This window comes from Talpa europaea (assembly GCF_964194135.1).
Source record: "Talpa europaea genome assembly, chromosome: 11".
Taxonomy (NCBI): Eukaryota; Metazoa; Chordata; class Mammalia; order Eulipotyphla; family Talpidae; genus Talpa; species Talpa europaea.
Window position 1 is genome coordinate 78620238 of NC_140078.1, and position 21826 is coordinate 78642063.

The following is a 21826-nucleotide window of genomic DNA, read 5'->3' on the forward strand; positions in this document are numbered from 1 at the left end:
TGTTGTGTATTCCAATATCTTGCGCTGCTCTAAAATTCAGTGGGTTACTTACAGGGAACCTAAAGATTATGATTTTTTTGGTGAGCTCTTAAGGCATTTTGACACTTGGTAGTACACAAAGATATGATTTATCAGAACCTTATTGAAAAAGAATTTTCTTTCACTTACATGACTTAATATCAAAATAATATATGCTAATCTCTGGGCTAGACTTAGGGAATTGTGACAAGTAGTTCATTAACAATGTATTTGCGTTTATTATCTGTCCTTTGTCATATACCTCAAGAATAAGTTTAGTGACGTTCTTATTGTAGACATTTGTATTTATTTAGTTGTGGGATTATAGATAGTACCAAACTCACAAGCAGGTTTAATTCTGAATGTTTGTTTGTAAGTCAGATTTTAGGAGTTTGGAATGAATTTTGTGGGAGAAATGAAGGATGCAATGGCAGAGTTCCCATGCTCTCTTGCAGAAAACACTTTAGCTTGTAGGTGTAATTAAGCTACAGAACCAGTAGTGCTCTCCAACCCAGCCACCTTGCTAAGCAGCATTTCTATGGGGGGAAATGTATTTAGTGCCCATTTGGGCTGCTAGGAACACCCTTTCCTCTTAGGCTGCCACTGGACTGGCAGAGGAAGTGCAGTCCCAAACTCCCTGTTCACTCAGGGTCCCCATGGGAAGAGCTCTGAACCTTGCTGGAATGGAGAGAAGGTTTGGAAGCTTCTCCTGGTGGGAAGGGGGAGGGAGGAGAGAGTGTGTTATGGAGGACTTTTGTGAGTGGTCCTAGAGTGTGAAGTATTTATAGCTCTGGGGATCATCAGGCAGGTTACCTTAAGGGTGTAGTAAAGGAAGGCAGGGCCTGGAGTGGCAGGAATGTGGTGTCCCCTATTGTGATGCCAGCAGTGGAGGAGTCTGTCAGTCAAGGATTATCTAAGTTTCTTAACCTTGACTAAGAAAGATGAATGAAGAAGTGTTAAAGGGAATATTATAGATGATTTTCTCCACTACAAGTTATGACCATGTATAAAATTGTTTTGTGCTATATATTAAAATGTATCTGCTGTAGATGTTTCAGATCAAACCATATTTAGTTGATGCTCACTCTGGTCATTTAATTTGATCAGTTTATTTTCACAAATGATACTAAGAGAAGTTTGAAAAAAATAACATTTAATAACTTCTTTGCCAGTGCCAAATGATTTATAAAAGTGGAAGTTACTCAGTTTTCCTGGATTTTTAAAGAAAATTCCTAAGTATGACTTAAAATATGCCAAATATTATTTTCATTCCATTTTGATTAACAGTTTATACTTTTGTTTTAAAGTAAAATTAGTAATGACTTGCTTTGAAAACAGCTAACCTTTTGACTTTTGTGAGTGACTTAAAGTGATTGTTATTTTAACTTTTACTAAATATGATCCATTGCCTTTAAGGAGGAGAAAGTTAGGCAATCCCTAAGAAAAATGTGTTTAATTTTGCTTTTTGCAGAGTGGCCTCTACTTTGACCAGAGAAACTATAGCAGTCTTAGACATAGCAAACCCACCTATGCCTACCACACTCGGGTTTGTCCAAAGTTTTTTTGGCTTCATGTTTCATCCATGTTTAACATATTTCTAATCCTCTGTTTTGCATTTTGAGTAGTTAGAACTGGGAATGGCTATGTTATATACTAGTTTGTGGTAACTGAATTCACGTAATCTTTATGAGTGTATCTTTTAACAGTGGGAACTATTGAATCATCCTAATACAGTTTTTTTCCAAAATGAAACAAAATTTTAATGAAAATATTTTAATGTACAGCAAAGTTCAAAGAATTGCATATTACACCACTCATGTACCTCCTACCACCTAGATTCTACAATTGACATTTTATTATGTAATTATCTTCTGTCTATCCACCTATCATTCCATTTTGGGTAGGGCTGGGGGGCAAATATATTTCAGAATAAGTTGTAGGTATCAGGACACATCATGGTGGATGACCTTTTAATAAAAGCTTATGTGTGAAATCTAAATTATAAATGAGTTGAGACGAATATAATTGCTTGTTTATTGTTTAGACTCTCTTGTTTTTTCCAAGGCATTTGACAGATCACACATTAACTGTATGGCATATCATACATTTAAAGTAATTCAGTTTTCAAAACCTGCACATATAACTTAAATATTCTCATTTTCTATGTTTGATTGCTGTTGAAAATTGTGCTATCAAGTAATATCAGGAAAAGAGAGATTTGATTTTTAAAAATGCTGTGCCTCCTTAGTGCATGGATTCATTGTGACCAGTATGGCTTATCTGATTAAACTACAGTACTTTGTCTGGCACTTGTTTTGATAGGTTTTCTAATCTATTTGAAAAAGAGTGGTAATAGTGGTAACTCAGAACTTAAATCAGGCTAAACCTGTTAGTCTTTCCTGACTCCTAACTTACTGAAAATATTGCAGGAGCCTCTGGTGACTAGGGTACAGCCACTGTTTGCCACACCCCCATGCCATGGCCCTCTCTTCCTGAGTATTTTCTTAGGTTGCTGTTCCAGCTCCTAACATTGATGTTTATTTATTTATTTATTTATTTATTTTTTTTTAGAGAGGCATGCTTTATTTATTTGTTTGCTGGTTTGTTTGTTTGTTTTTGTTTTTACATGCACTGGGTACAGTCAGAAGCGCGGGAGGGTGAGAGAATTCACCAGAGCCAGCCAGCTCCTAACATTGATGTTTAAAGCCAATAGGACATAAACACATTTATAGAAAATTTGTTGCAGCTGTTTTTCTTTCTTATCTGTTAAGACTGACATTCAAAAAGATTACTAATGATTAAGCCTTTCTCACTTTATGTGTTGCTGAACTACCTTAAGCACTCATGACCTGCTAATGAATTATGGAGTGTAACATAAACATAAGTTTTGTCTTATGGTGGTGAGACCAAGTCTCCCCGCCCTCCTTTTTATTGGCTTAATTATTTTGTTTTGTTTTTGTTTCTTAGCAGTCTTCTTCCCTGTATAGTGACCCTCTGGCGACATCTAAGAGTCACAGGGTTAGTACTTGCTGAGATGTGTTTTGCCTTCAGAGTTACCGATTGCTTTTTCTTTGGGTTAAATCATGCACTTTTTTCTTAGGCCTCCCTTACTACAAATTCTGGTCTGTCCAGAAGTGCCAGTCTGGTTTGTATTTTATTCTTCCAGCCAGTGTGCTCTGAGAGGTGGGGTGTGGGGAGGAGGGGGGTGCATTGTCCTGGTGCTGACTCTGCTTTGATAACTTTCCTCCAGAATTGTCAAGAACACATGACACTGATGCCGTGTGTACTGCAAAATGTGCTGCCTGTGCTTAAAATACAAAACTTCAGTGTACTTATTATTTAGTATATTTATTATTTAGTGTATTTGTAGTGTGAAAACTAAAACTTTACTCTCCTGTTATAGAGGTGATAGATTTGCATGGGTCCCCCTACTCTTGCTTATTCTTGTGAGATGGCTGCCCATGCACGGGATGTCACGTTTTTCTTTGAGACAACTGTGGCCTTGGCCACATTAATTCTAGATTGTAGTAAAACAAACTGACTAAAAGCAAAGACAGTAGCTCTGTGTAATGTGTGAGTAGTGAGTTGGTTGCTTCAAGCTGTTGTTTGTAGTGTTGTGGCCTCTTCAAATGGACTGGGAACCTGAGACTTTGTAACTTAATTTTATTGCGACAGTGGCAAAATACTTTCTGTACCTCACTTTCTTTTCTGCTTTATTTACTTTCTCGAGAGAATAACTTCATGTTAGTTATGCTAGGTTGATAACATGATGAAGAGAAGCACTGTAACCAGTGGTGCTTCTTAAATCAAGTGTGAACTTGAGGTTTTAATGAGACTAATGCAGGAATTTTGCATACAAATGAGTGTTATGTTATGTTAACATAACTTGTTATGTTAAACAAGTCTTCCCCTTGAGAGACTGTACACCTATACCATTTCTCAAAATTTTTGAAACAGAATGCTACAAAGAAGTTACGACATTTTCAAAATGAGAGACTGTACACTTATACCATTATAATGATATAAATGAGATATAAATGAGAGAGACTCTACACTTATACTATGCACTTATACCATTATACTGTATACTTACACCAGAGAGAGACTGTACACTTATACAATTTCTCAAAATTTTTGAAACAGAATGCTACAAAGAAGTTACGACATTTTCAAAATAACGTTGATGTTGAATAGCTAAATAGTATTTCCTTTGTTCTTTAGGCATCATTGTATGATGGTGGATTATATAGCCCTTATGATTCTCGAACCGTAAGTTACCAGGGAGCAAGTAGTGGATGTGTGTAGGTGGGGACAGTTTACTTATAAAGGAAAAGTTATTTAATCTGACCTGTAAGCTGTGATCCATCAGCTATCCAGTCGTGATTCTCACCCAAGCTGTGAGGGAGTGCCGGCTAGAAATCATGGCTTCAAGCATAAAGAAGATAGAAGTAAAGAAACCTCTTTTCTTGCTCATTAATTCCTTAGGCAGAAGGTGGAGCAGTGCTTCTCAGGGCAGCTCCTTCATTGTTTGGGGTTGATGGATCTTGAGGATGGGAATCCCAGACCTGGGAGTAATAGTTACTGGCTCGCCCTGGGGGCCAGGGATGAGCTAGGTCCAAGGGTCACTACCTACTGCCAGCAGGAAAAGGAGCTGATCATTGTTGTAAAACCTTTCTTCTTGGAAACTTTATAGCCATCAGAATACAGTTATTACTCATCAAGAACAAGTTCAACCCGAAGCAGTCCTGTGGTGAGCTTTCTTACCTGTTTGCATGCTTTATAGAAACTTTTTTGGGTTGTTTTCATTAATTTATACTCACAGTTTAAAATATTGAGGATGTGGTGTGTTTCACTCTTTTGTGCATGGATTATGGTTTTGCTTCATTACACAAACTCAGGTACTAATTTTTCCTAATTGGTGGTCTCCGTATGAATTTGACTCAGCACGTAATTTCTTAAATGAGTCTGGAACCAGAGGCATTAGAATTAAAAAATATTAATACATTTAATTTGTGCAGAACTTCTTGTCTTTTCAGTGATGACAATTTATTGTATATGCTTTGGCTAGTCTATTTCTCCTTTCCGTTTTTTTTTTTTTTGTGTTCACTGCATTGAGTCATTATACTTGCTTGCCAGTGCTTTAGTCACTGGCGTGGAAGAAGTAAAGCAAGTCAATTTTTATAAAGTGTTACATAAAAGACAAAACGGACAATTCTAATCACTTGTTCTTTCTGGAGTATTAGAAAAATACTCTTTAATTTATGAAAGTAATGTCAGTTTAGGCAAAGTTCAAAGTGAAAGGCCTTTTCCCCTCCCCTCTATATCCATTCCTCAAAGGCAGTTTCTTATAGATCCTTTCAGAGATATTTTATACATATATGAATACCCTTTATTTGAACAGTATGTCTATGAATTCATATTCATACAGTTCTTCAACTTTCCTTCTTACTTTTTGTATCACTCACTGTATTTTATTTTGTTTTTGACATTTAAAAAGATTTTTAAAATATCAATAATGTCCTTTTTCCACAGAATGCCTATTTAGAATGGTTTCTTTTTAGGGCAATACATCATACCATTAGTACATAAACTGTACAACCCAAAAATCACTCCCCTATTGATGAACATTTGGAGTGTCAGATATTTGCTACTACAGACAGACACCTGTACAATGAATATTCTTATTCAAGTATATTTTTATGTACTTATGTGAGTAGATTTGCAAGGTAAATTGTTGTGGTTTGATGATGGTTAGACTATTCATGTTTAAATTATGATGCATTTACCATATTTCCCACCAAAAAGATTGTACTAATTTACATTTCTAATAGCTAGTGATGACTTTAGGAACTATCTTGTTATTCTTAACATCATCAAAATTAGATAATTTGTTGAAGCAGTTTCTTAATAGTCAACATAGGGCACTTGAGCTGTGTGGGCTTTTTTTTTACATACAATTTGGTGCAGTCCACCTGGTATTTTCAAGTGATACTTCTCAAGAATTCTGTTCTGGTATTTAACAAAATATTACACATGGATGTTTAAGGAGATAGTGGCTTTTTCACATTTTAAGGAAGAAGTTTGTTTTTAACCCACCCAGTAATGAAATGCCTCATGGCAATTTTTGTGCCCAATAGTATTTTAATGTCCAAGTGTGATGGCCCCTTGCAAAAGGAAAATAATAATAATAATATATTTAAGTGTAGAAACTTGTCCTTTTGTACTAGCTAACTGCTATTTCATTTGCATGTTTGGTTCAGAATTATTACCTCAGTGATACCTGAATGGTTTCTTAGTGATGTCAGAATGGAGATAACTGGATGAGTCTTCTACTACAGGTGAAATAGAAAGAAAACTCTCAGATAATGTTAGAAATATTTCCCCTAGTTGCATAGGAATGAATAAAGGAAAATAAGAATCAGCATTTCATTCTCCTTGCTGGTAGGCAATTCTGTCTTTGACTTACATTATTTCACTTTAAAATATTCTTTTACTTTCCCAAGCTAAAACATTAAGTATATTTATTGATGCCCTGATAGGATCCCAAGGGGCCTAGAGATTTAACAAGCAAGAAATCTTTAACCAGTGGCTAGTTTACTCAGGCACACTTCTTTTATTTCTTCAAGTTAGCTTAAATAGAAGATAAATCCTACTTAATTTTTGTATTTTTAAAAAATCTTTTGGTTTTTTGATGGTATTTCATTGTGCCTTGAAAGAGCTTTGTGTTTAATGGTACACAATAAATGGTGTCTGCTGTAATACACATACAGAGTATTTGTCTGCTTCCTAAACTTTACCTGCCTGCTTACAATCAGGTGGGCCTGTAGTGAAATCGCATCTTTTTCATTATCTTCTTTTAATATCTGTAGTTTACCGACAGTGACACTGCAAGCATTGCGTCTTCTGGTCATGCCAGTCGTCGGCGAAGGGAGAGTGTGGTGAGCATGATTTGCATGCAGACCCATAAAATAAGTTTCAGAACTGCAACAGATTCATGACACCCTTTAAATCTATTGGAAAGTGACATTTGCACTTGACAAATTGAGCATTTTCTTCAAATTTAGTTTACATGACTAGCTTACCTTCAAGAGAATATATACTTTCTGTGGGCTACGTAAGCATTCATTAATAATTTGTCTTTTCACACCTCTATATGCTAGTCATTATGTATTTGAAAGATTTTTATTTTTTAGTTTTTGTTGTTTTATGCAAATGTAGTTATGTGCACATTCACCAAAACCAGAAGTTTCTCACTTAGAATTAATGCTTCTACATTGTATAAAACTAAGTATGAATTGCAAATCATGTTGCTATCAGTTGCTTTCTTCACTGTTGTATTTAAGCTTAATCAATGTCTATACCTCTGTTAAGACCCTTAACTTTTAAAGAGTTTTGTGATAGCAAAATTTAAAAAATCTGGTCTTAGATTAGAATAAATACCCCATTGACTAAGAGCCTATAATTCATTTAAGAAAAATGGGAGGCATTTTGATCTGCATCTTGTTTTATGAAAGATTATAAGCCCAGAGTTTTTGTGGAGAAAGGGAACACCAAGTGTTTGAGATTTTGTCATTAAAAATTTAGTCATCTGGGGCCTCCCTGATGGGTATGGGTTAACTCTCAGTGCTGTCACTATCACTGCTATGGCCTCAGTTTGATCCCTGGCCAGGGAGCTGACTAATATGGCACAACAGACTTCTCCTGGCTCGCCCACTGCTCCCCTCCGCAGTGTATTTCAGTAGATTTGCCAGTTCTGCTTCCCACTCTGTTTCTCATGAATCCTCTCATCCCCTGTATCTCTGACCTACACCCCAGTTCTTCCACACATAAACAATTAAATAAATATATAAATCTTGAAAAAATTTTAGTCTTCTATTTTAAAGCAGTTTTCCATTGACAAACCAATTAATGTTAATACTCACAGTGAAGGAGAAGGGGCAAACCATGGTATCTGAAAGCCTTGGAAAGTGATGGAGTGGAAAAGGTAGAGGCTTTTAAATGATGATGCCTGGGCTTGAGCCATTCTATAACCTATTAGTTATGTGAATGACATTTTCTTTATTTGTGCAATGGAGATGCTAATGACTGTAGTGAGGCCTAATATATGGATTAAATAAATTGCTTTATAGGAAATAGCTACTAAAATTCTGGTAGGGTATAGGTACCAATAAAACATTACGTATATGTAAATCTAAGTTGTATTTCTATTATTGTGAATAAAAATACTAATGCCCTTAGCATAACTTCATACCTGTAAACCTCCTTTACCTCTGTGGTTGGGTGCCCAAATTCCCTTCCTGAAAGTTAATACTTTTTAAGCAAAAAACAGAGCTAAGGTAAGGAAGAATGCTGAGTGAGGTAAAAACATTCATTTATTCATTAATTTACTAAATGTTTATGGAATACCTAATATATATAAGACATCATGTTAAAATGTTGGGAATAATGTGATAAGCCATACAGACCAGATTTCTGATTTCATGGAGCTTATGTCCTAGTAAAGAAAACAGAAAATAAACTAGTAAAGAAAGAAACTATCTTAGAAACCCTTCTGTTGAGAATGATGCATGTCTTAAATGTGGGAGACTTTGCTCGCCCTTAGGCAATAAGTGATCTTTATAACATAGAACACTAGTTTAGTAAGTAAAAGTTGTTTTAGGCAGCTGTGACTTCATTTGGGAATCCTTTTATATTTCTTGCAGCAGTTTTTCCTCATCTCAAAATGTGAGGATACATAGATACACAGCTATGCAAACATTTCCCCTTTTACTAATGTTCTGGTCTTTTTCTGTTCTCTTTTCTTAATATTTAAAACATCTCATTTTTTCTTACTGAAAGGTTTCTGCTGCTGATTGTTTTAGTCGCTGCAATCGTAGGGGGAGTGTTGTCTCTGAGGTGGATGACGTCAGCATCCCAGATTTGACCAGTGTGAGTGTATTGACTGCATGGGTTGATTGTTTCAGACTTGTGACTAACAACTACTTTAAAATTAGAAACTGGGGCCTCCCTGGTGGTGCAAGGGATTAAGATGGCTAACCGCAGCCACTGCTGCACGAGTTCCATCCTCAGCTTGGGAGCAACCCACATGGCGCAGCAGACCTCTCCTGACTCACCCGCTGCTCCCCTCAGCAGTGTATTTCAGACAATCTGCCTGTTCTGTTCCCCACCCTGTCTCTGGTGAATCCTCTCACCACCTGCACCTCTGGCCTATACCCCCACCCCCCGTTCTTATATGCATAAATAAATAAATCTTTAAAAATATATATATATATATACACCTGATTGATCTTAAATTTTTTCTTTCCATTTTGTTTTGGCAAATGTCTAAATTTCTAGGTAGATTTTGAAGGTTGAATGATAAAAGACACTACTTAGTAAAGTGTCACTAATTTGTTGTCACTGCAAAGAATCCAAATAGATTTTAAACATAGATTATGGCATCATTTTGATAAAATACCTATCCATTGATTTCACATTCATCATGAGCTGATTTTATGAAAGATGGTTCACTAGAGAGGTCTTCAAGGCATTTTTCTTAATGAAGGAACTCCAGCTAGCAGGTATCTTACCTCCCTGATTTTCTTTCCATGACACCTCTTCTCTGTCACTGGCATTAGTGTTATTCTATCCATTGACCAGCCTATCCTGTTTATTAAGGACTTAATTGATGAGATGCAGTGTTTCTTAACAAAAAGTTAGGTTTTTTTTAAATTTTTTTTTATAGAGGCATGTTTTATTTATTTATTTGTTTGTTTGTTTTGTTTATACATGCACTGGGTACAGTCAGAAGCGTGGGAGGGTGAGAGAATTCACCAGAGCCAGAGCGGGGAGCAGAGCAGGCAGAAGGACCGAAGTACACTGCTGAGGGGAGCAGCGGGCGGCAGGAGAGGTCTGCGCGCCATGTGGGACCCTCCTCCAGTGGCCGGGGAGCAACCGGGGATCGAACCCGCGCTGCAGAGGCCGCGGGCAGCTTCGCAACCCAGCACTCAACCCCTGCGCCACCGGGGAGGCCCAGTTAGATAGTTTTTTAATGAAGAGATAATTTACCTATGTTCAGTATGTCACTGATTATATTTCAATTGCTATTTCTGAACAACTTTAATCCTAGAAAATATTTCTAAATATGTGTCATTAGGTATTTCAGATTTTTGGTTCTCAAACCTGACTGTGCAGCAGTCTCCTAGCTTCCCCAAAGTTAGAAGACTGACTTCCAAGTCTTTCCCCTAAAATTTGCCCATTTTATTAATTTGTTTAATAACCTACTTTTTAAATAGATATGGAGGGCCTCCCCAGTGGCATAGCGGTTGAGCGCTGGGTTGCGAAGCTGCCCGCAGCCTCTGCAGCGCCGGTTGGATCCCCGGCTGCTCCCCGGCCACCAGAGGAGGGTCCCACATGGCGCTCAGACCTCTCCTGCCGCCCGCTGCTCCCCTCAGCAGTGTACTTCGCTCCTTCTGCCTGCTCTGCTCCCCGCTCTGGCTCTGGTGAATTCTCTCACCCTCCCGCGCTTCTGACTCTACCCAGTGCTTGTATAAATAATAAATAAATAAATCTTTAAAAAAAAATAGATATGGATATTACATCTAGTTTATTGTGTGTACCTTTTCTGTTAAAAACTTTTGACTCCTATTAGCCTCTAATTTGTAATGTCTGAATTAAAGCATTTCTGAATGGGATCCTTAGCCAGTCTTGCTTTAGGAGGTAATTAAAATTACCCCTCCTTCTGTGGTTGGAAAATGAGATCTTCTGTTCTCTTTCCTTTTTTACCTCAGACTTTTTGAATAGCATTATCAAGTTAGTATACATAAATTAAAATGTAACAAAGGATTAGAATCCAGTGACTACATTAAGCAAAGTACACAGTAATCTACCTCATTAGAATACAACTTTATACCCTTAAATAGTAAATAGAATAAATTCTGATGCCTTTATCTTCTGATCAAGTGTGTCAGATTCACTGATATGGTTGACAAATTGGTTGCTGCATGCTGAATGTTGCTCTGCATCAGATATGTATAGCTCACTTACATCAAATCTCCCTCTATCCTTTTAAGGGGAAAAAGTGATTTGGAGCAAAACACTAGAGTTTATTTTTGAACAACTTTCTTAAATGATGGTATCCAACATGCATTCATAACTAAAATGCTGTGTCCATTCAAAAAAGATTCAGTTGTATTTTACCATTTTTAGTAAGATGTAAAATTATCAAAATAGTAGTCATAAGCTGAAATAAAGTTCAAATGGCCTCTTAATCAGAGACTAATATTTTTCTTTTAAGAAGAAACAGAGTTTTAAAGACTTCATAAGATATATGTTCTAAGAAAGAATGTCTGAAGTGCTATTTTCAGGAAATAAGGAGTTTAGATTTAAAGAGAAACAGTTCTACATAATGTCAAGAACAAATAATTTTCAGATGTCCCAGACATAAATAAGGAAAAGGCAGTTATCTCTGAAATATGGAGAAGCTATGTAAGATGCTGTGTTCTAGTTGATAATCTGAATTTCTTTAAGAAAATTTTACTTGTAAATTTTATTCATTCATATTGGGATATAAAATTTGCTATCCCATGTTCTTTGCACAGTAACACTAATGAAATATTACAAGCTTGTCAGCTAATTTTCCATTTCCAACTGTCAAAAAACAATTTTATTGATTGGAAAATTTCCTATTTAATTATTTAAGAGTACAATATCATACTGTTACTTGAAAATATTTGAGAATAATGAATATGTCCTGAGGGCCTTTGTAGGAAAAAAGCACTTTGCTTATTGGATTTTGTTTTTGTTTTGGTGGGGGGGTGATTTTTTTTTTTAATTTTAATCTACCTTTTTGTGAGCCACTTTTATTTTTAGCATTTTGATGATTTTAGTACTTTTCCTTGTTTAATTTGCTTATCTTAGAGAATTGGGACCATATAAAACACACAGCCTGTGTTCTCTGATTTTTCATTTACTAAATCTTATAAACATTTTTTGTGTTAGTGCATATTCATTTTTCCATGTTCATACACAATTTATAAAATCAACCCTTGTTGAATTTTTAAAAACAACCCTTGTTGATTTTAAATTGATTTCATCTTATAACTAAAAGTTTATACTCTTTTTACCAACCTTTCCCTATTCTATACTTTATTATGTTAAACATGATTGAATTTTATGGCATTTAAAAACCTTTCTGGGTCTGGCAGGCTCTTTGGGTCATCGTTATGAATATTAGCTTGTCATTGCAGTGCAGCTGTCTTGGCTCTAACAGCACTGGGGCTTTTAAAATACCATGTTTCAACTAGCTTTTTGTCTAAATGGAAGATAGCACGTAATATAGCACAAGTCTGAGAAATGAGAACTGAAGAGCCTCTGGCCAAGTCACTGCAGCCAAAATAACTGGACTGCGGCAAGACTGCCCTAGGCATTTTTTTGCTGCCTTAACAATCCCTAAGGTTTGGTGCATGATCAGTTTGTGTTGCCACAATTGGGATCTCTCAGAAGATAGTGAAGGCAATAGAATCAGCATTGCAATGCAGCCTCTGAAATGTAAGATTATTTCAAGTTGACTGTCTATTAACAAATGGGTGGGCTTGGAGTCATTTTTGTGAGAGGGTGGCATAAGACAGGATTTCAAATAGACCTTGAGGAATGTTTTTGAATGCTGCTTGTTTTTCCCTTTAACTCATTCGCAGAAGAGTTGGAAGATGTAACGTGAAGAATATCACATATCAGGCAGTGTATTTTAGTAGTGTAAGTGCAATGGAAGATTGTCCTTTTTCATGGCAATAATTGCCAATATAAAAAACTACTGTCATTTTGTTTAAAAATATTTCATATGTGGTTAGTTTTAAAAAATTAAGTGAACTAAAAGCAATTCTATTTTGAGAACATTGCAGCAAGAAGTAGCAAAAATATTTCAAAATCTAAGATAGTTTCAAAATTACCAACTACTAATAGTACTACTATAGTACTACTAATGAGAGGTGTTTACTGAGAGAATGAACATAACTGTGGATAATGAAAAGAAAAAGAAAAATTTTCAAATACGAGAAAGTTAGAATGAAGTAGTCTTAGTAGAACCAGAAATAAAATATTTTCTGCTATAATAATTAACTGAGAAAGGTTTTCATATCTCTTCTCTATACTGGTTGGGTAAGGTTAATTTAGGAGTTAGAGTTTGGGTATATTTTCATTTAGTTAAGTCCCTGTGTGATTCCCCCATGCCCACTGGTAACTGGTAGAGTTTATACCGGTACATAATATACTATGAACACTGGGGTTGAAATTTACCAAATTGCTATCTGGATCTAACTCTGACAGTAGTTCAACCTTCAAAAAATAATTTCATTTCCGAATTTCTTTCTTCAACTATAAAATTAGTGTTTTGAAATAGATCTTTAAGGTACCTAAAGAGTCTAAAACAATCTTTAAGCAGAAGATAGGATAACTCACTTATGGAACGTCAGATAATAGGATACTCTATAGCTAATGAGCGAAGTCTGTAAGTACAGATGGGGTATGATTCATTTATTCATTCTTTCAATAAATTTTGAGTCTTTCTACATGCTAGGTGCTACTCTTGATGTTAGGAATGCAGAAAAGAACATACAGACCTAGAGCTTACATTAACAAGAGATCAGATAACAAATTAATATGGGGTCAGGGAATGATAAAATCCATGGGAAAAAAAATGAAATACTTTCATCTCTGAAAACTAGTTGAGGAGGGAGGGTGGAGATACAGAATATATTTGGGATACTATTGCTAGAATTTTTCAAAGACTTGGGTGTTGGTTGCCCTTAGAATGAGAATTGGATAATAGGGAGAAAGACTTATTATTTCACATGCCTTTTTGTGCTGTTTGATTTTTTTTTTTTAAAAGAGAGAGAGAGAGAGTGTGTGTGTGTGTGTGTGTGTGTATTACTAAAAAGAAAAAAACCAAACAACTGATCCTTAATGTTGTGGGGAAATTTTTTTTGGTGATGTTATTTTGCATGTTTTAGTCTAATGTGAACTTTTTTTGCTTTGTCAATTAGTCTTAGCTATGTGTCTTGGGTCCTAATAATACTTGGATAACAAAATTTTTTGGTTTTGGTTTATCAGGCTTTCCTTGTGATGTGTACAAGTTTCTTCGTATTAACATTTGTGATACTAAAACCCAAGTTTGTGTATAGTTTTCTTTAAAGTGTTTTAAATACCATGAAAAGAAGTTTTCTCTTTAAAGTTCTAAGTTTTTAAATTAAGGACAGCTTACTTATTCCATATTTTCCTTAAGAGAAGAAATAAAATTTTTGACATTTTGTCTTCTGTCACATCTTTTATTTCAGTTTTTAGTATGTTTACTTCTAGGTTCCAAACATCAGTCGAACTTGGAGAACTCAATGATATCCCCCACCCAAAAAATCAACACACTAAGGATCTTTCCTGATTTTTCTCTTCTTTTCTAGTTGGATGAAAAATCTGACAAACAGTATGCTGAAAATTACACAAGGGTGAGTTATATTAATTCCTAAGGGAGTTAAGTTCTCAGTGTCAGTTCAGCTTTCTACTACTGTTTCATTCTTTACATTACTACCATGAACTGGTAGAGTTGCTGTTCCTCTCTTCATCTACTTCCTGTCCTTGCTCTCCTACATTCCTCTGTAATTGAATCATGTGAAACACTGGGAAGAGAAAAGACACTGTATTTTATGTCCTTGAATGTCACCTTTTAAATTTTTGACTGTTCTTTTGATTTTCATTCCTCTAGAATTTGATCCTATTAAGAAGTCATTTGATACTGACAATGAAGTGTCTTTAGGAATGATGGTGACAAAAATTCTGAGACTTTTTTTCACTTTACAGACAAGTTGTTTTTATGAAACAAAAGAAATCCTTTCCAGAAGTTACTATGTGTTAAAATGCCTGATTTTCTTCTAGAAGTATTTTTAGAAAATCATCTTAGGAAAGTGATTTATTAGAATTAATTTTATGCTGTACCCAAAAAAAGATGTGCCAGCTTTGTCCAGCAGAAATACAGTACAAGCCACAAATATGAGCCACATATGTAAGTTAAAATTTTTTAATAGCTACTAAATACCCATTAAATACACTAAAAAGAAATGGGTACAATTAGTTTAAATAATATATTTTAATAGAAAGATTTTAATATAATCAATGTGAAAAATTATTTTTTTGTTAATTTTCTCCCATGTTTTATTGATTTGCCAACTAATGTAAGTAACTATAATTCTGGGAGTACAAATTTACACCTCCATATGTGTATGCGTTTTTTCCACATTCCACCAGCTCTCCAGTGCCACAACCCTGTCATCTCTCCCCTACTTTCTCCTCCCTCTTTCCCAACCCTTCTGGTAACCAGTATGTTATGAGACTAAGAATGATTCTTGTTTTGCTGGTTTGTTCTCTTGTTATTTATATCTCACAAATGGGTGAGACCATTGGTAACTGTCTGACTTATTTCATTTAGCATAATCATCTCAATATGAAAAATTATTGAGACATACTGCATTCTTTTTCCTGTACTAAACCTTTGAAATCTAGTATATATTTTATACTTAAAAGAATCTCAATTAGGACTAATGACATTTCCAGTGCTCAGTAGCCACACTTGGGCCAGTGCCTCCTATATTGAATAGCACAGATCTGTGCTACTTATTAATCCAGTTATAAAGTCTCACATTTAAATTAATTGTGGCCACAAAAATAATAAAAAATAAATTAATTGTGGCTAGAACAATCTAAATTCACAGTGACACAGAGTATTGTTCCTCTGTTACAAATAGTATCCAACTTTATCAACAAAATATTAGAATATTCTAAAGAGGAAGATTAAGGAATTAAACAGGGGAACTGCTAATTAACATGTCAATTAAAACATTCTAAAACTTTTATATTAATCTCATGTCTCAACCTAGTGTTTACAATAGAGCAAAGATAAACTTAGAAAACAGCTCCCACAGAGACTCTTTCCTTCTTAGTTTATATGAATTCTAGATTCCAAAAATATATCAGAATGATGTGAATGAAGTTGTAATTTATATATAGAGGCCTTTCTCTAAATACCTGTCTCCAAAGATGATCTAAAATTGCCTTAGACTGCACTTGGTGATTTTTTTTGTCTACACTGTGTTAGGTTTCCCTCCACAACCTTGCCCTGTTTTTAGTTTTATCCAGAGGAAATACAGTGCAAACCACAAGTGTAAGTCGCATAAGCACATTTAAAATTTTTGACTAATATATTTAAATTTTCAAATATTTTTAAACAAGACTTAGCAGTGTTGTGTTTCTTTCTTTCTAGCCTTCATCTCGAAATTCTGCCTCAGCAACAACCCCTCTAAGTGGGAATTCGTCCCGACGGGGAAGCGGTGACACCAGCAGCTTAATAGAGGCAGACACCTCATTAAGTGAATTGCGGGTAAGCCACAGTTTTTGTTTTGCTTATTTGTAGTTTGCTAGTCTACTGGAACTACTTAGCATTTCATGACTTAGTAAAAAGAAAGGCTTGTGAATTCTTAAAAATAATTGTCAGTACAACTTAAGAATGTGACTTATTTCAGGACCTGAAAGGAAGATCAGATAATTTTTTTCCTCTTCTGTTTCCTGAAAATATGGTGCTATTGGAATGAGTTTTGCTAATTTACAAATGTCAAAAAAAAAAAAATTAATGTATGTGAAAGTAATTATCTCAGAAATATTTGGCCATATTTTAAATGGAAAATATGTGGATGTACAAAGAACCAGACTCTGGGAATTATTAGTCTTTAGTGCTATTATGGGTAATAGCTGCTTGGATGCCATTATGTCTCGGTTTTTCATAATAGAAGCATAATAATATTTAGGAAAACAGAAATACCCAAATAATGAAAAGCTCATTTAGTCCATCAGTTGAGCTTCCATTCATATTAACCTTTTACTTGAAAAATGGCACTTTTCAAAATGTATTTGAATGTCTATTTACAGACCTGCTATTTGTGAGGAATAAAAAAGTGTATTCATTCATTCAACATTTATAAAGCAAGTGGCCCTGGAGATTTAGGCAGTACAACATACTTGGACTTTAGGAGTTCACACTTTCATAGGGAAGACACATTGATGATACCAGCAGAAGTAGATGGTGTGATACTATGGTAGTAGCAAGCATAGGACTGTAAAGGGGATTCATCATCTAAAGAGAAGCATCATCTACATTGAAAGAGCAGAGGTAACAAAAAGCATTTTAGAGGAGACAAACTGAGCTAAGATTTAAAGGAAGAATGAAAATTAGCCAGGAAAAGAAGCTGATGAGGGAAGACTTCCTCAGAGAAATATTGAGAGAACTGGAGATTATCAGTACAGCAAAGGGGCCAGAGGGTAAGATGAGACGTGAGGAGTAGTGTTGAGTAAAAGAGGTTGGAAAAGTAGCGATGGGTCAGACCACAAAGCATCTAGTGTGGCAGCCTAAAAGGAATTCAGTTTTACCCTAACAACTGTGGCACATTAAATAGGGGAGCAATACTGTCTAATTTGCATTCTTTAAAGATGACTGACCACAGTTTGCAGCACTGGAGGTAAGGAACAGTAACCCTGTGGTTGAACAATGAGGATGAGATAAGCAAGTCAAAATGGTGATGGTAGATACTGGAAGAAATTTGTTCTGAAGCAAATATTGGATGATGGGAGTTGGTTGGTCAATAGCAGAGAGAGGTTAAGAGAAGGTTTTTGTTTCTTTTAAAGGTGGGATTGAGCCAGTAGAGAAAAGAGTCTGAAGGTTGAGGAAGGAGAAGGATAACTGATGAGCAAAGTGCTTGAGTGGGTGAGAAGAATGTCTGGGGCTTTGAATGGACCTGCCCGATTTAGAGGTTCATTTCTGTTGACAGAGTAGAGGAGGAGGTAGAGGCAGGTATCACATTAATAAGATTATAGGCCAGGTAGCAGGAGTTTGGTTTGTGGAAGAGGTATCTTGAAAATGTAGACTGGAGATTAGGAGAGGATAGAAAAGTGGCAGTGACAGTAGAATAGGAAGTCGGGCAAATAACCAGGGGAGAAGACCTTACAGCCTGAGACATCATACCTCTTGCCAGTTATTTGTGTTTCTTTGAAAGAATGGCTCCTTTGAAGAAAATGAGACCTTTGTATCCTGTTTCTGAGTTCTTCATAAATTCTCCATAAGTGTCTGTTGAATAAATGAATGAGTAAAATACAGATAAGCCTACCAAGGTGGAAACAAAGGGATAGAAAAGTATATCATCTAAAATGTGTCTTATCAGTCTTTGGTAATTTATCTCACCTGTAATTGCAAAATTGTATTTAGGGCCATAGGGCAGTTACTTCCCATCAGGCATCTGGAATAGACCCTATGTAGCAGAGTCAGGTACAAAAGAAACGATATTTTCCATTTAAAAATTGACCTTTATTTTTCCCCTGAAGAGTATAATAACACTTGGAGCAAAAGCTTTTCTCATCATTTAAATAGTGTCCTCAAGATAGACTATATCATTTGACATTGTGTTTGAAGTATATTGATATTCCCTCCCTCTGCTTTCTTTTTTCCAAATTAATTTTGGTCAGTAACCAAGTTATATCCATTTAGTACAGTCTTTAAAACTTATGCATATCAGTAAAATTTGCTGCTTATAATTAATTTACTACTGATTTTGCTAGCTCTAGGTAAAGTATTATGCTAAAAATTACTTAAATTACTTATAAAATGTACAAAATTGTATTAAAAATGTTATAGTTTTAACTTTTTCTCATGTATAGCCCTATTCCCATTTGCTAATCTAGTTCAGTAGGATTTAATGACAAGAAAATATTTTAACACTTTAGATCAATTACTACAGATCTTATCCAGCCTCACTGTCATCTGACCTGTTTTGCCCTTTTCAGTCATTTGGAGTAAGAGTTACATTTGTATACTTTGACTAAATGGAGAAAAATCACATTTTCATCTGAATCCGTTGAGACTTAATATCTGTTTGTACATGGTTTTATGCAATGGTTCATTCCTATGTCCTGCAGGATATCTATGACCTTAAGGACCAGATACAGGATGTAGAAGGGAGATACATGCAGGGACTTAAAGAACTAAAGGTATCAGGGCTCATTCTGCAGTCCAAGCATGCTGTCTGTATGCAGAAGTGTTGGTAATGGTGGTTTCACAAGTGATATTAACCCACTGCACATAGCTTTACTAACAATGTTTGTCTTTCAAGCATGTGCTTAACCTGCAATGCATAGGAAAGGCAAACTTTCAATCTCTTCTCTGCTTATGTTTAAATCTTTAGTATAGTTTTGAGAATATTCAAAAAAAGATATTATACCTTACAGTTTTTGAACCTTGTAAAATAAATACTTGCATGGCCCTTGTGTTTTAGACAAACAAAATTAAATTGAGCAAACACCTAAAAGTAATTCGAAGAGTTTTTTTTTAATGAAAATTAGGCCATACTATTCCTCCAAGTAGAAATTAAAGTATTGTCTATTTCTATCACCAAATTCAGTCTACATTAAAGGCAGAAAGAAGAACTATTCATGAGAGCACTTATAATATTTATGAGAGCACTCAGCATAAAACCTGTGTTTTCTTTTGTTTAGATATTTTTTACCTATAGGTCAGAAGGGTTACATAGATTTAATGCCTTAAAGAATTTGGAGGTACATTTAAATGGGTCTTATCTTTTCCTAGTAAGAATGGTTACCAGGTTTCAATATAAGTGTACATGTAAACCAAGCATTTTGGTTGTAGTAGTACCAGATTATCTTGCTCTCTTTTACATGTTTTATTATTATTGTGAAATGTATGCTTTATTATGAAACCTAGTATATAATAATATTTATTATATTTACAATGCATTCATAATATTATTACATATGATATTTATTATGAAGCCTAATATGAGGATTCTAAAAGCTCCTCGTAACACATTCCTGTCCCTATTTGAAACAAAACTATACACCAGTCCTCTAGAAAAGCATAAGCAAGGCATTTAGAAAGGTGACTTAGGATAGACCCCAAAGGGCCTTTGGACTGAATGGACAAGACTTTCATCAGCTTCACTGGCATGACTTGAAGCAGCCTAGTTACCAGCCAAAACCTTCATTCAGGGGTTTATAGTCCACACAGAACTTAAAATTAAGGCTCAGTACCAAGAAGCATGGGCAGTCCTATGGAAAGTGTCCATGAGGGAAGCCTGGAAGCTGCTGATAGGCAACATGAGGTTGTCTGTAATATCAGGAGAGTTATAGACTCAGTATAGTATGCTGATGTGCTCATTTAGTGTTATTGCTCTGATCTTCAGGATTTAATCCTCCTTTTAAAGTTTAAGAGATTTGACTTTTATCTACACTCAAGGGACTAAATCTTGTACATTAAATAAATTTACTCATTAAAGTCTCATGTAACAATGTATTCGGAAAACAAGTGTGACTCAGAGACTTGCTTATTTGCTTTTCTTTTTTTTTAAGATATATTTATTTATGCATACAAGAACTGGAGTACAGGCCAGAGGTGTGGGAGGTGAGAGGATTCACCAGAGACAGAGCAGGGAACAGACAGGCAGATAGTCCAAACTACACTGCTAAGGGGAGCAGTGGGTGAGTCAGGAGAGGTCTGCTGTGCCATGTGGGTAGCTCCCTGGCCGGAGATTGAACTCGCATTGCAGAGGCTGCAGACTGCTTCACAGCACTGCACTCAACGCCTTGCGCCATCCGGGAGGCCCTGCTTATTTGCTTCTAAGTATTTTTTTCTCTTACCTTTTATATCTACTATTGTATTCTTTAAAGGATACGAAAGAACAAATTAAATTGAATAGATAAAACCCATTTTCTTAGTTCATGGTCAGCATAACTGAACTTGTTTTCAGACCGCAGATAGCTATTAACTATCCTTGAAATGACTCTTAAGTACAAGAAAAATGATTTGATTGATAATCCAAACATTGTGATATGACATATCCAAATCCTTTTTTTTTTATGGTGGTAAGTAAATTTTTTAATAATAAAATTTCCTTCATCATTTTTGGTCATATTTGTTTAACAAATTTAAAATATGTAAGAAATAAATAATAGTTTAAATACATTTTTTAAAAGATGAAATACATAGCTAACTAAAATTTCACAGCATTCTGAGAACTGATTATTCTTCACAAGTGAATTAATAAAATAATTCTTATATTATTTTTACAACAATAAAATCTCCTCTTCAGACACTAAAGCAAAGTCCAGGTTTTCAGTCATATTGAAAACATGTAGTTAGAGTAAAATAATTTATACTATCTTAATACTTAAATTTAAAAGTTATCTGTGGCCTATTATTTAACAAAGACCACATTTCACAAATTTTATGTTAAATTTGTTGTGTTAGATATTTCTATCCTTGTTTCTCCAGATTGAGTCTCTTAGATTATGGCATTTAAGCAGTTATGACCCATTTTATCTGGGACTGAGTTGTGAGGAGAACTTGTTTTATGCTGTTAGCTTCTGAAATGGATCAGAATCATTTAAACTCTGTTGTTTTATATTAAGATACTACTAACTGAGTTTGCTTATATTCTTTATTTTGATTATATTTATTACCAATACTAGTATAAATGTTGCCTGTTAGCATGCTTCAGGTTTATGAAGCATTAAGTGTATGTGTGTATATATGCTGAGATACTATTCACATACCATAACATTTACCCATTTAAAGTATGCAATTCACTGGTTTTTTTAGCATAGTCACAAAGTTGTACAGCCATCACCATGACCCAAGTTTAAAACATCTTCATTACCCTAAAAAGATATCACATACTAATTCATTCTTGACTCCTCTCTCCCACTCAGCCCTAGGTAATCTCCAGTCTAC

At 35.1% G+C, this 21826-nt stretch overlaps 1 protein-coding gene across 13 annotated transcripts in view; it reads left to right on the plus strand.

The window, feature by feature from the left end:
• Positions 1-21826, plus strand: part of LRRFIP2 (LRR binding FLII interacting protein 2) — a gene marked incomplete at its 5' end in the record, with an annotated part of 71842 nt that overhangs the window by 25255 nt on the left and 24761 nt on the right. For 5 of the 13 annotated variants that reach the window (XM_084248409.1, XM_084248402.1, XM_084248410.1 and 2 more), the window contains 2 exons: positions 14448-14492; positions 16301-16417. In XM_084248409.1, the coding sequence (XP_084104535.1) occupies positions 14448-14492; positions 16301-16417 (162 nt within the window). Of the gene's footprint in view, positions 1-1489; positions 1565-2985; positions 3037-3118; positions 3164-4239; positions 4288-4711; positions 4769-6887; positions 6957-8856; positions 8947-14447; positions 14493-16300; positions 16418-18999; positions 19072-21826 lie in introns of all 13 variants that reach the window. The other 8 variants (XM_084248407.1, XM_084248408.1, XM_084248411.1 and 5 more) reach the window with 5 other exon arrangements.